This window comes from Eurytemora carolleeae, unplaced genomic scaffold (genome assembly GCF_000591075.1).
Source record: "Eurytemora carolleeae unplaced genomic scaffold, Eaff_2.0 scaffold1927, whole genome shotgun sequence".
NCBI lineage: Eukaryota > Metazoa > Arthropoda > Copepoda > Calanoida > Temoridae > Eurytemora > Eurytemora carolleeae.
Window position 1 is genome coordinate 426 of NW_019398253.1, and position 15,273 is coordinate 15,698.

Sequence of the window (15,273 nt, forward strand, 5' to 3'; positions counted from 1 at the left end):
AACAATGATAATAATGATAATAATGATAATAATGATAACAATTATAATAATGATAACAATGATAATAATGATAACCATGATAACAATAGTTATGATAACAATCGTAATGATAACAATTGTAATGATAAAGATGTATACAGTAATAATGCAAATAGCAAAAGTGACAGTTTATAATAATGAAAATAGCAAAAGTGATAGTTTATGATAATGCAAATAGCAAAAGTGACAGTTTATAATAGTGAAAATGGCATAAGTGACAGTTTATAATAATGAAAATAGCAAAAGTGATAGTAATAATGAAAATTGCAAAAGTGACAGTTTATAATAATGCAAATAGCAAAAGTGACAGTTTATAATAGTGAAATTAGCCAAAGTGACAGTTTAAAATGATTAAAATAGCAAAAGGGACAGTTTATAATGATTAAAATAGCAAAAGTGAAAGTTCATAATGATTAAAATAGCAAAAGTGATAGTAATAATGAAAATCATGAAAGTATTGATGTTATAATAATAACACAAAAAAGGAAAAATATTTAAGGAAAAAATTGGGGAAGAAAAAGCAAAGGGTGGATAAAGAGAAGGAGAGGGGATGGAGAGATGGGGAAAGGGGAAGGGGGAAATGATGAGGCAGGACAAGGAGTGGGGGGAGAGGAGGGAGGAGGAGAAGGGGGAGGGAGGTCATTTTAATATCCCCGTGACTAGGTGGTGGAACTTAATACATGGATCTCCTGATACTATCCTTATATTTCATTCTAATCATTTTTATCATTTTTATCAATTTTAAATGATAAAAATTAGAAAATTGTATAATCAAAAGCAAAAAATATCGTTTTTACAACAAAATGTCAAAAAGTCATCGAATACCCCGCGGTCTCAGTGACTAAAGGTTTTCCAGGAGCTGATAGTTTATGCAAAATCGAAAATTCGCAAAATTTGTTATTCGAAAATCCGCGAATAGTGTAGAACTGCAGGAGGCAAGGGTAAATACAAACTACATAAAGAACTAACTTTTGAGATAAAATGAAATTAAATTTATGAAAAAATATAAATTTTTTTTAATAAAAAAAATAATTTCCCCCTGTTGCCAGTAGCTTGAAGCCTGCATATGGCGGTCTCTTTTAGAGTTAGAGATTGAAAATCTCAAGTTGGAGATTTAATTCATAATTCTAAGGACCCGTGCCCGGTAGAATATTATTATTATTATTATCATTATTATTATTATTAAATATTATTATTAGGCGCGTAAAGAGCGTCAGCTTCATATGCAGATGTACCCCGGCTGGTCAGCTCGGGACAACTATGCGCAGAGCAAGGAACCGGCAAATATTGACTGCGTAAACAATTTATGAATAGATGAATAGATGAATAGATGGATGAATAGATAAATAGATGGATGAATAGATGAATAGATGAATAAATAAATCAATAAATAAATAGATGAATATATGGATAAATTCTTGCATTCATTTAAGTTGATGATTTTGTTTTCGCATTTTTAATGAAAGATAAGATATCTTCTATAAGATCCAATTGTTCCTTTAAAACACTGGGATACCTCGTCAATCCAGCCGAATACCTCGTCAATCCAGCCGAATACCTCGTCAATCCAGCCGAATAGACAAAGTTGTAAAATGGGTACCGTTGTGAATCGAGTATGGAGGGTCCCTTGAAATTCCGTCTCTGATCCCTTTAACTTAGGCCTGTTTGGCCTGTACTTCCTGTTTAGATTAGAAACAGTTCCGGTTTATTTATACAATTCAGTTTTCTTTATTTTCATTGCAAAATTGATAGTCTTTACACTGAAAATATTTGCACAGAAAAAGAAACGAAAGCGGGATAAAATCGCGGACAATTCAGGTAACAGGGATAATTAGGCATTTTTTGCACTTTTTAATAATTTCCCTTATTTTGCTATGTTAGAAAAAAAATTACTTTTGTGTTCGAAATTGATGTCCGAAGAAAGTTTTGACTTATCAAGAACAGGGTAATATGAATAACGAAATGTTTTTTTTGTTCAAATTAATATTAATTGATTTGACACTTATTTCTCATTTTCTTCCTTGAGAACAGAATAAAAATCTTGTCCCATCTTTAAATCTGGTAATGCCGCAAAATGTTTGAATGTTCTAGAATAAATGTAATGGCGGTTTCAAGTTTCATTGGTCCATTAATATCAATATTCTTCATAATAAATATTTATATTTATTCCTCTCTGCAATAGATTATCTAATCTTTGCTATCAGATTTATTCTAGAATTTGTCAACCCCCCCCCCCCCCCCCCTCCCCTTCAATTTTTGTATCGAAGTGTTTTTATAAAGAATTTGAATTTATAATGTTAAAAACTCAATTTTTACGAGAATAAACCTTTAAAACAATTAAGGAAGGGAGATAAATATTATCTTTTTGTTACCCCCCCTTGTACATATACTGGTCAAAGATGTACAGAGATATGTTTTTGCATTTACATAAAATTTATGGACGAACAAAAAAGTTCAATTAAAAAATGTTGAAAATCAAATTTTGCAAGAAAAAAAATAAATGTGTAATTAGTAAACTTTAAATGAATTAAGAACATCCGAAGAACGACAGAAGATCGCCTTTTTAAATTATACTTAAATATGCTTTACATATTTATATATTTATATATTTTAGGAATTCCTATGAAAAAATGCCGGGCCCGATATGGTTTGGATCAGAATGAGTTATGGTGTAAGCCATGCAAGTAAGTTTTTTAATTGTGCACAAGTAGAACCAACTAGGTTGGAAAGCAAAGCATTAAATCGCTATTTAAATATTTCTATTTGAAACAAAGAGATTGGAACAACGAAAACTGGTGCTAGTGTGGTAGAATTTAAACTTTTAAAATAAATTCTGAGCGTAAGAATCATCTTTATTAATGTTTAAACACATGTATCACAGTCATATTGTTTAAGCTTTTTTCCCTTTCTGCAACTTATTACAGAAAAGTCCAATTTTAATGTTTAAATTACCAGCAAAACTTTAAAATTTAAATCTTAATAATTCATATCATTCTTGTTATTATTGTTACTGTCGTGACTACAACTGTATGATTTAGTGGAATTTTAAAAACTTATTTAAAAACTCTAGTTTTTTTAATTTAAAAGCATGGTTATATCTCTAGAAAATCTGAAAAAATCAGCACAGCACTTAGAAAATGAGCTCACAGATTTGTTAATGCATGGTAATTTTCAAAGGAGTCATTTTTGAAATATTTCTGATAAAAATATAAACTATCTAAATTAAAGGATTTTTTCCCCTACACAATATTTATCTTTAATTTGATGGTGGCAATATTAAAACTAATTTTATTCTGAATAAATCTGCTCATCATAGAACTCTTGCCATGAGAGCCAGTGCATTCGAACCAGCACTTTGCAGTGTAATGAGTGTGATGTGCAAATATATGTTCTGTTGTACTAAATAGTGCACAACCAGGAACTTTTATATTTGTGTGTTTTATAAGGTGTACTGCAGTTTCTAGGAAGATTATAAACAAAACATAACAATACTTGGTTTTACACATTGCAGTACACCTTTTTAAAAACAATACTATGGCATTACCGCGCACCCCTGACCTTCTAGTAAAGTAAATTCAACCTAAAGTCTGACCGCGTCAACCTTGTTGCACCAGCTAGTTCTATTGAGTGTTTTTTATTTACCCAATGCCCGGACGATACAGTACAAACTGGGACCGGAAAGGTTGACCCGGCTCGGAAATGCAAATGTATTACGGCTGCCCGTGTTACGGATGATGTAATATTACCACGCACCTATGCTAATATGATGAGCAGCTTTATTTCAATCAGTAAATATCAATTTTATACCTCAACTAATAACCCGACTCTCTTTGGAAATTATTATCATGCTATAAACTCTCTGAAACTCTCTGCTCTCATGCACTATTCTGCACAGGCCTGAGGAGGCCATTGACGGTGTCGACGACAACATGCCGATGTTTAGCATGTCAGGTCATGGGAACATGGGGGACATCACTCAGTCCCCTCCTCACAATCTAGTCTCTATCTCTGAGCCGCTGCTGGACTTACGGAACTACAGTCAGATGAGCTGCAGCTTGATCGGTACGGGTCTTGGCTCCAGCTGCTCAGGCGGCCATGAATCAGCTGATCTCAGGGAAACTGCAATCTAGGATAGAAGGTTCTAGTTGGATCGTTTTTTATCATTTTGATTTGGAAATGTCTTACAAATAAATCTTTTAAAGTGGCGACAGTATAGTAGACATGATTATAAGTGACACTCCATTTATAAAGTAGTATATGCCGGATTTAAAACGGTATCATTAAAAAATTTTTGAATCAATATTGTTATTTTATATTTTTAAATGTGTTAAATTCTGACAAGTTTCTAACTGTTTCTACTGTATTAATTCGCAAGTCACTTTAACAGAGAAACCTCAATTTAAAATAATCAATTTTTAGATCCTAAAGCAAAGATTTCAAACGGTTCTCTGAATTGAACAAATCCGTCTATAATGGAGGAATTCACTTAGAATTATGTCTACAGCCTTTAAAAATGGCTGTCGTGAGATTGTTATCAATCTCCTGAGTTAGTCTTCTTGAAAAAAGATATCAAAGCCATTTCAAAATCAAATAACCAAAACCAAAATTGTGAAAAAGGCAAGAATGGTGGATAATGATTTTGGGAAATTTGAAAGTTTGATCAAAATTTTACAAAATTATCAACATTACCAAATTTTTCAAGCACTTTTAAATCTTAGTGGTATTTGATCAAATTTATTAATAACTGGGAACTTTTGCCATATAGTGGCAAAAAATACTTTAATTTTAGCTAATTAAGTATCTAATGCAAAGATAATCTGCACCATAACCACAATAGAATAATAGTATACATAGGTGATGGGTAGTACATTTTCAAGCTTATTAAAAATCTAAACGCATGAATTCACAATTAATCACATCAAGAATAGGGAAATATTTAAACTGTCGTTCGAGGTTTAGAGATTTTAGGCATTTGATTATAATTATTCAAGTTATTTTGTTGAAATTTAATAGATTCTAGTACAATAGATAGTAACGTAGAGTTTGTTCACTGTCAGTACAACTGTATTCTTGCGTCGAAAGTGTCAACTCAGTTCTTGTGTTCGACAAAATTATTTTCTGTTTTTACAATTTTTATTTAATCTTGGAAAATATGTCAACTCATATGAGAGAATTTCGTTTTTCTAATTACTTTGGGGAGCACTGAATATTTAAGAGAAGTCGTCTATGCTTACCAAATTATTTTGAGGAGCACTGTATATTTATGAGAAGTTTTCAACGCTCATTATTTTATTTTGGGGAGCACTGTATATTTTTGAGAAGTTTTCAATGATTATTATTTTATTTTGGGAAGCACTGTAGTGTATATTTTGAAAAGTAGTCAATACTTACCATTTTATTCTGGGGAGCACTGAATAATTATGAGAAGTTGTCTTCATTTAACATTTTATCATGTACAATTAAGGTGAAGAAAAAGTTACAATTCTTTTTATAACCCAAATTTAGACCATGAATAAATCCACCCCTCCCCCCCCAAAATGTTAGTTTATTTTCATATCCCTTTTCCACGTACTAAATAATAAAAAGATCAGTGTAGTTGACTAAGCAAAAAACACACGTCAGAATCTAGCGTACATTTTCCTCCAAATGTCATGACGGGAAAGGGACTGTTCGTCGTTATTTTCAGTAACCCTCCATTCAACAAGCGGCATGCACAATTCACAACGGAACCCTTTAAACCTTAATCTGATCAATAATGTGGAAGATAATGATGTTTTTCTTTAAAGTGTTTAATTCTTATCAGAGAAAACATAAGAAAGTTTTTACGGGAACTGTTGTGAATCTAACATGTCACTCTATAAATGGAGGGTCACTTGAAATTACAATTACAGCCCCTTTAGTCCCTAAAATGTACAAGTTTAGTCCCTGTAAAATACAAGTTTAGTCCCTGTAATATACAGTATAGTCCCTGTAATATACAAGTTTAGTCCCTGTAATATACAAGTTTAGTCCCTGTAAAATACAAGTTTAGTCCCTGTAATATACAGTTTAGTCCCTGTAATATACAGTTTAGTCCCTGTAATATACAGTTTAGTCCCTGTAATATATAGTTTAGTCCCTGTAACATACAAGTTTAGTCCATGTAATATACAAGTTTAGTCCCTTTAATATACAGTTTAGTCCCTGTAATATACAGTATAGTCCCTGTAACATACAAGTTTAGTCCCTGTAACATACAAGTTTAGTCCCTGTAATATACAAGTTTNTCATTGCCACCCTTGTATGGAGGGTCACTTGAAATTACAATTACAGCCCCTTTAGTCCCTGTAATTACAAGTTTCTGAGTTGTCATACAAGTTTAGTCCCTGTAATTACAAGTTTCTGAGTTGTCATATCTAGTAGAATCCCATGTCGCCAATCTCCAGTTTCTTTTTCACAAAATATTAAAATCTTAAAAAATGCAATTCATTTCTACAGTCCTTGTTTTAATAATAGACTTGGAGAAGCAAAGTTGAAAATAGAAAATATTCAATATTTTTAATTTCATTTCTCAGAAAACAAAATAAAATAGTTTGATATTCCGATAATCTTAAACAGTAAAGAGGATGTTCACAAATTTTGAAAAGGTTGAAATATATTCAAAAAGTTAACCTCTGAAATTTGATAATTTTTGGTTCTGATCAAGCTTTACTTCCTTCCAAATACATAGAAAAATCAAATAGAATAACTTTATCATTTGACCAAAGGGATTTTTCCCAGCCAAACACGATTCAACAAATGTTTAGTTAAGATCCATCTAGCGACAGTTTTTCGAACTAATTTGGATTGCAGTGGTTTGAGTAGTGATCCTACAGGACAATCTCCAAAGTACATTTGCCTCTAACATCAATAGACGTGAGTAGAATGTCTTTTTGTTTTTGTTTTCGGGAAACAAACATTACGCAAATTGTTAATTCTTTAAAAATGGTCTGACACACAAAACGTTCTCTACATTTGTCGTACAGTACAGTACAGTACAGTACAGTACAGTACAGTACAGTACAGAACAGTACAGTACAGCAGTACAGTACAGTACAGTACAGTACAGTACAGTACAGTACAGTGCAGTACAATACAGTACAGTACAATACACTGCAGTACAATATACCATAGTACAATACAGTACAGTATGTGAACTCTTATATTGTGTTATACCACAGAATTAAATGACAATATAATGTTACCATTATCTCGTGCTTTAGACCAGTTCAGTTATTTTGAATCTTTAAATTTAAAAATAAGTAAGAACTAGTTTTAAATCGAATTAATTTTAATGCATGCTATTAATATTAATAATAATATTAATATTAATATGAACGGTGAATGGGAAACTAAAATATTAAAATGCACCTTGGCTGCTTCTGATCTAATCTCTGCTTTAATTCGTATCATGAAATTAATTTCAGTAAAAGTGGAATATATTATTAAAAGATTATTATCATTATACCCCCATCTTACCTAACATACCTTCTATGTTTATTTACAAATTGCAAAATTGTTTATTTAAGTATCTAACTTTTCAAATATTACTTTTGAAAAAAGTTTAAACCAAAAATCGTTAACATGAAAAAAATGTATTAAAACGTGATCGCCTCTTTAAAGGGACTGTTTGCGTAGTTTAAAGTGACCCTTCAAGCAAAGATAACAATGCTCGATTTACATTGTTACCCTTGAACCTTTACCCAAAATGTGGAAGTTAACGTTGTGTTTGCACTCCATTGTTTCTTGTAAGCAAGAAATGCGCAAGTCATTTTGTAGAGAAACCACAAATGAACAATTTTGAATAAACAAAAACATGAATATCTAATTCATACTTTAAGGGTAACATTGATAATCGATCATTGCCACCCTTGTATGGAGGGTCACTTGAAATTTATAAAATTCTTTAATTTGTCAGGAGAAAGAAAAAATGTGTGTTTGCTGGAGGAGGTCTGGAGGGTTGGGAGGATTCAAGTGAAACAGAAGGATGTGATTCTTCCACAAGGAAAGTTCAAAATTCATTATCGCAAAAAAATGTAAAAAAAATGTCTTAAATGAGGTATTTGTTTCTTTTAACACCAACAACAAGATACAGGGTGTGCCATTTAACATGACAGTTGAGAAACAACTTAAAGTCTGTGACAAAATTTGTATCATACAGTTAAACAACTTATAAGCTTTCCATGCATGTCCTCGACTATTTTCTATGCACACTTTGTCCTTAGAGAGCTATCAAAGATCAAATCATATTTTTTGGGACAAGCTTGCATCTCTGCAGTACATTAAAAAAATTTTAAATATAAGTTTTGGATTTTTTTCTCAGTTCTGGATCACCTCCTTGTCAACGGTCAACAACAACATCATCACTGCCTGCTTCTCGTTCATTATGTTCATCAATCCAGCCTACTGGAACATCCATTATACCCAGCTTGTATCCTCATATACCACAACTCCCCTTTCCATTCCTTGGAATTTTCCATAATCCGTTTATAAATTCTTTTCTTAACTTCAGACAACCGCCTCTATGCTCTTCAGAGCAGATTCCGGGAATAGGTCCGTCTTCAGAGCAAGCAAGGAAGCTTGTGCGGAGCCCTAATGTTCCTCCAAGCATATCTGGATCTTCTACCACCACTGGTCAACCGCCTTTGTACGCTTCAGAACAGATCTCAGGCTTAGGTCTATCTTCAGAACAGCTAAGGCAGATTACACCAAGCACTGTAAATGTTCCTCCAAGCATGTATGGATCTTCTACAATTACTGGTCAATCGACTTTGTACGCTTCGGAACAGATTCCGGGCTTAGGTCTATGCTCAGAGCAGCTAAGAAATCTTGCACCTAGTATTACTGCTGCTCCAAGCATACATGGATCCTCTTCCACTTCTGGTCAACTGCATTTATGCTCTTTGGAACATATAAGGAAGCTTGTGTCAAGTCCGAATGTTTCTCCAAGCATAAGTGAATCTCCTACCACCACCACTCAATCGACTTTGGAACAGATTCCGGGCTTAGGTCTATCTGCAGAGCAACTCAGAAAGCTTGCACCAAGTACCATGGCTGCTCCAACCGTAAACAGATCCTCTACCATGTCAATCAATGGCCAACCTAATTCAACCCTAAATCTATTTGATCAAGAATCAGTCTTTAGAGTTAACCATGCTGAAGAATTGAATCCTTTGATTCCTGAATTGATTTCAAAAGCATCAGCATTTAATAGATTCAGATCTGCAACTACTAGGAGTTCCATTGATTCAGGTGAAACCAATGAGACTTCTTTGCTAAATCCCCATATATATTTAAATGGGGAAGATGCCACTGCTAAAAAGTCAATTACATGTCACCCAAGCATCAGGTTTCCAACAAGCTTCACTTTCCTTGATCAGAATCTTCTTTCATTCCACAAAAAGATCTCTTCGTCCATCTGCACAAGCACTTCTTCTTCAGGATCATCAGTACAGTCTTCAACACTCTTTCAGGTCATTCCTCTCGACACTTATTTCAAGTTCTAGCTTTTTGATTAATATCTATCTATAATATCTATCTATCTATCTATCTGTCAAATAGTGATAGTTTAATGCAGGGACTGACAGATAGATTCTAAGAAGAATGTTCTTATTCCGGATCCATACAATTACAGGGTGTCTCTTTAAAACACGCACAATAATATTCTTTCCTTATGAATTCATTGGTCAATCACTAAATGGATAGATAGATAGATAGATAGATAGATAGATAGATAGATAGAGTGAATATATTATATAGATAGCTAGATAGATAGATACAGTGCAGATATACTGCAAATACAAAGAGAAGTTTCTAGAATTACAATTTAAAAATGCTTGACTGCTGCTTCCATCTCCTTCTTCACGGAAATTCATTGGAAACTCATTTAGGCAGGAAAAAAGACAATATTGATGCCGATGTAGGGATTTTATAATCTTCAAAATAGGGTCCCTAATTTCTTTTGTGATTGCCAATTTATGTGTATGGAGGGGGAAGGGGGATTTTTCCTTGATTTGATAGTGTACGGGGGGAGGGGTAAGGTAGCTGCAGTGCCTCCATGTTTTCTTTGAGTTGACTAACTTTTCTTTGAAGTGTCGAAAGGGAAAATACTCTGTAGGATATTTTAAACCAGAATCCATCCAACCATCACAATGTACACACACTCCAGCCTCCATCAGCCCCCCGCCAACACACAACCTCCCTCGAGACTGGTGGCCGCCATCTTCCACAGATTTCCCGCCAAAATTTGAAAAAATCCGCTAAAACGGCTAATGGTGGCGGCCATGTTGAAAATGAGGGAAACAGACTCAAGTCAAAATCCTGCAACCATTTGGTTTCGGAATCAGATTTTTTATGTGATAAAATAGAACCACGAACCGGTGATCTACCATCCGACATTCCGAATCCGGATAATATTATGAAAATTGGTTCGGATCCAACCAACAAAAATCATCCATTATCTGTGGCGCAACTGATCGCTTCTAGTCCCAACCTAAACAGCTGGTGATATATTTTATATTTAAAATTAGTTTGAAATTACGTGCGCTCAAAAAAAATTTCGCGCCTCCGAAAAATAAAGATATATTAAGATTTCACTTCTTGCACAGCTATAAGGTTGTTTTCCTGTAAATATTCCCGTCTTACAATTAGAATTTCAATGTAAAATAAATTTAATTGCGCTCAACCATATTTTTAAACCTTTTTTAAAAAGGTGCCGAACAATTGTTCCCAGCCCTGTTTTATACATTTTTATGTGATTTTTAGTTTTTAAATACGTTTCTCGGTTTAATACCAGGTTTTACTTTCTTGTTTTATGATTTCCCTGATATTTGGGGGATTTTATGAGATAAATTAAAATTGAAACCCTTTGAAATCCGATAGGGCGGGAAGCAAGGGGTAGGTAGGGTTGCTATTGTTTAATTAAGCTGAAGACAGACAACATACAGACAGATAAACATACAGACAGACAAACTAAATGACAAATAACAAGTAGACTGAAAGACATTGAATAATGATTATTGACAGTATAAAAACTTTTATTAATAATATACAGTATTTCTTAATGGACAAGATGTATGACACGACAAGACAATATTAGACAGTATTTCTAAATGGACAAGATGTAAAATAGACATTACAAATATTAGAAAAGATATCTTTTTAGGACAATATGTATAATAGACAAGACAATATTATACATTATTTCTTAATCGAAAAGTTATATAATAGACAAGACAATATTAGACAGAATCTATTAATGGACAAGATGTATAATAGACAAGACAATATTAGACAGCATTTCTGAATGGACAAGATATATAATAGACAAGGCAATATTAGAAAGAATCTATTAATGGACAAGATGTATTATAGACAAGACAATATTAGACAGAATCTATTAATGGACAATATGTATAATAGACAAGACATTATTAGACGAATTTATTAATGGACAAGATGTATAATAGACAAGACAATATTAGACGAATTTATTAATGGACAAGATGTACAATAGACAAGACAATATTAGACGAATTTATTAATGGACAAGATGTATAATAGACAAGAAAATATTAGACAAGACAATATTAGACAAAATTTATTAATGGACAATATGTATAACAGACAAGACAATATTAGGCAGTTTTTATTAAAGCACAAGATGCATAATAGACAAAAATGAGAGACAGGTATATTGTCCGACAAAAAAGCTTTAGGCAAATATCTGTTTAAAAAGACAGCATTGACAAAATTTAGAAAGGATAGACAAGAGACATTTTAAGACCTGATAGTAAAAACTGTTATTTAGTCCGGATTCGTATAATGATATAGCTGAATTAAAAATTCATTTTATTTATTTTCTTATTTTTATTTATTATTTTTTTATTTCTCCCAGCAGCATATAGTGTAAACTGTACAGCCGTATGCAACAGCAGCAAATGTCCAAATTAGAAAAACTAAATGAGAAAAAGTTTTAAATTTTTCAAATAAATTAGAAAAAAAAAATACTTTTTAGTTACCTGCAATGCATGTACATTATACTGGGATACTAATGTAAGCAAAAAGTACAAAATAAACCCATGCCCTAGTGCACTTGAGTACACTTCGGACCAATTTGACATAAAAAACATACACAAAGTTGCACGAGATGTTTAGCAAGCCAAATTGGTCCAGATTCTCGAATTTGCTATCAATTAATAATAAGCTGAGGTTTTGTAAGAAAGGGGGGGGGGTGAAAAAAAGAATAAAAAATATAGCAACATTTTGCATCTAATTATTTGTACTATTCTAGATTTGTTAAAATATATTACATATTTAAACCTTGTACCGTATTAATATGTGCTGTTCTAATCATGTACTGGACTGCACTGCTGCTGCTATTATTGTTCTTGTTTAAATATAGATTGTTGTTGTTTACAAATTATTCATTAGTATTTTCTCAATTTAATTTAGTAACTTGGGGCATACTCTGTAATTCCTAATGTCTAATAATCCATCTGACGAAAAGAATGATTTTTTAAAAGTCTGTAAAAAAATCCCTTTAAAAATAAGTCAGTTTATTAAGAAAAAATGTTTAGAGAAAAGTCATGACTTGATTTCTCAAAAATATTCTAACTTTCTTTCTACTTTTCTGATATTCTAACTTTCTTTCTTCTTTTCTGATATTCTAACTTTTTTCTACTTTTCTGATATTCTAACATTCTTTCTTCTTTTCTAATATTTTAACCTTCTTTCTACCTTTCTGATATTTTAACTTTTTTTCTTCTTTTCTGATATTCTAACTTTATTTTTACTTTTCTCATATTCTAACTTTCTTTCTTCTTTTCTAATATTCTAACCTTCTTTCTATTTTTCTGATATTCTAACTTTTTTTCTTCTTTTCTGATATTCTAACTTTCTTTCTTATTTTCTGATATTCTGTTTTTATTTCTACTTTTCTGATATTTTGTTTTTCTTTCTTCTTTTCTGATATTCTAACTATCTATCTATCTATCTATCTATCTATATATCTATATATCTATCTATCTATCTATCTATCTATCTATCTATCTATCTATCTATCTATCTATCTAAGGGTTCAGGGGCCCCAGTTTAATGGAGGGGGGTTCAGGGGTGAGGATTTTAAAAGATGGGTTACACATTCAGTATAAAAATACCACTCAACTAAACAAACTTTGTCAATTGTTTAAACTGGAGTGATAATGAGAAATTTTCAAATCTTGTAAAACGGTTAACATTTTAAAAAGATGAAATAATAATAATTTAAAAGTATTCTGTTTTAAGTTTGAAGTGTGCTCTGACTCCTCTGACCAATCCTGAACTCTTGTAGTTTTCAAATAAAAAAAATAAAAAAATTAATTTTTAGTTTTCTTAAAAAAATTACTTGCGGATTTATTTTACAGAAGCTTTGACAGAAATTGTCAGAATTAAACAATTTTTAAGTAAACATTGAACAAGACAAGATCAAGGTTTAAAGGACAGATGATAGTCTTGCCTATATATAGTTTTTTTAAATGCAGTATTTGTCCTGGGGACTTTTTCTTTTCAAACATTCAAGGGGCGTGGATCACTCCCTAAGTTTTCATTTTTTCCAGGAAGGAAGTGGTGCTACTGCTCAGTCCACATAGCCCCCTCCCCATGTAAAATTAAAAAAAAAATTATTTTCGAGAATTTCCAAATTCTTAGATTAGCTTCTCTAATTCATCCTGGATATCGAAATACAGATCAAAATAAAAAAAAATTCGATATTTTCTATAGAATTTCAAACTACAGTTTAAACAGAGGTTTAAAATTGAATAGACATTATTGTTGCAAGCACAGTGCTGCTCTCTATATATGTTCAAAGATATATCAAACTACGTTTCCAATTTCCCCCACTAGATGCCGTTGATATAGACGAAGAAAAATCGACGGACAAATCCTGAAATACAAACTCATGAAATACAAACTCCTAAAATACAAACATCTGAAATGCAAACTCCTAAAATGCAAACTCATGAAAAACTCCTGAAATACAAACTCCTTAATTACAAACTCCTGAAATGCAAACTCCTGAAATACAAACTCCTTAAGTACAAACTCCTGAAATACAAACTTATGAAATACATACTCAAAAAATAAAAACTCCCGAAATACAAACTCCTGAAATACAAACTCCTGAAATACAAACTCATGAAATACAAACTCCTGAAATATAAACTCCTGAAATACAAACTCCTGAAATACAAACTCCTGAAATACAAACTCCTGAAATACAAACTCCTGAAATACAAACTCCTTAATTACAAACTCCTGAAATACAAACTCCTGAAATAGAATCTCCTGAAATACAAACTCCTGAAATACAAACTCCTGAAATACAATCTCCTGAAATACAAACTCCTGAAATACAAACTCCTGAAATACAAACTCCTGAAATACAGACTTCTAATATACGAACTCCTGAAACTCAAGGTCCTGCAATACAAACTCCTGAAATGCATATTCCTAAAAAACAAACTCCTACTAACTCCTGAAATACAACCTCCTAAAACACATCCACCTGAAATACAATCTCCCGAAGAACAAACTCCTGAAATGCAAACTCCTAAAATACATCCTTAAGAACTGACGAGGGTCAACATAGACCGAGATATATTTTAATAAAATGTGGAACTAACATCTATTTTTTTTCGTCTACAGAGGTTTGGTCTATCACCATCACCGAATTTTAAAAGGTTATTGACAATTTATGACACTAGGCTTTTAGGGCGCTTCGCGCCCATATTCTATTTAAATTGTGAACATGTTCTTTTTGTTTACATTTAAAAGCAAAGAAGACGAAAATTTTGCAGATTTAAAAAAAAAATTTGCGGATTTTCAAGAATTTAAATTTTTTTACAAAATTGAAAACCTTTAAACACAGTTTTTTTATAACTATTAATTACTACTTAACCGGGAGATTAAGGGAGGATAATTAAATTGAGGGGAAAACCACTTAGCCGAGGGCCTCCAAGACCTTTTTGGGGTTCTAAACCTCACGAGCGTAGCGAGGGAGGTTTAGAACCCCAAAAAGGTCGAGGAGGCCCAAGGCTAAGTGGTTTTCCCCTCAATTTAATTATCCTCATGAAAACTCCCGGTTAAGTAGTAATTTATCGTTTAATCTCCTGTTCAACGAAATAACCAACCGTGGGGGATAAAATAATAATGAAATCATAAAAACTATCAATTATGATT

At 32.3% G+C, this 15,273-nt stretch overlaps 3 protein-coding genes across 3 annotated transcripts in view; all 3 read left to right on the top strand.

Annotated features, from left to right (window-relative positions):
• Positions 1-1,238: 1,238 nt before the first annotated feature.
• LOC111717106 (protein pop-1) lies at positions 1,239-8,062 on the top strand (the record flags this gene model as incomplete). The annotated part of the gene is given in 6 exon segments (XM_023492616.1): positions 1,239-1,319; positions 1,818-1,857; positions 2,654-2,723; positions 3,935-4,153; positions 6,871-6,933; positions 7,976-8,062. Coding segments are annotated over 5 exon segments (438 nt in total). The 3' UTR covers positions 6,923-6,933; positions 7,976-8,062.
• On the top strand, positions 7,766-12,481 carry LOC111717105 (uncharacterized serine-rich protein C215.13-like). Its single transcript, XM_023492615.1, has 4 exons — positions 7,766-7,773; positions 7,976-8,062; positions 8,381-9,530; positions 10,175-12,481. Exons 1-4 carry the CDS (start codon positions 7,766-7,768, stop codon positions 10,562-10,564), a joined length of 1,635 nt encoding a protein of 544 aa, XP_023348383.1. The 3' UTR covers positions 10,565-12,481.
• Positions 11,737-15,273, top strand: part of LOC111717107 (keratin-associated protein 10-8-like) — a 6,698-nt gene continuing 3,161 nt past the window's right edge. Inside the window, exon 1 of the mRNA XM_023492617.1 lies at positions 11,737-11,747. Coding sequence (XP_023348385.1) covers positions 11,737-11,747 — 11 coding nt within the window. The remainder of the gene's footprint in view (positions 11,748-15,273) is intronic.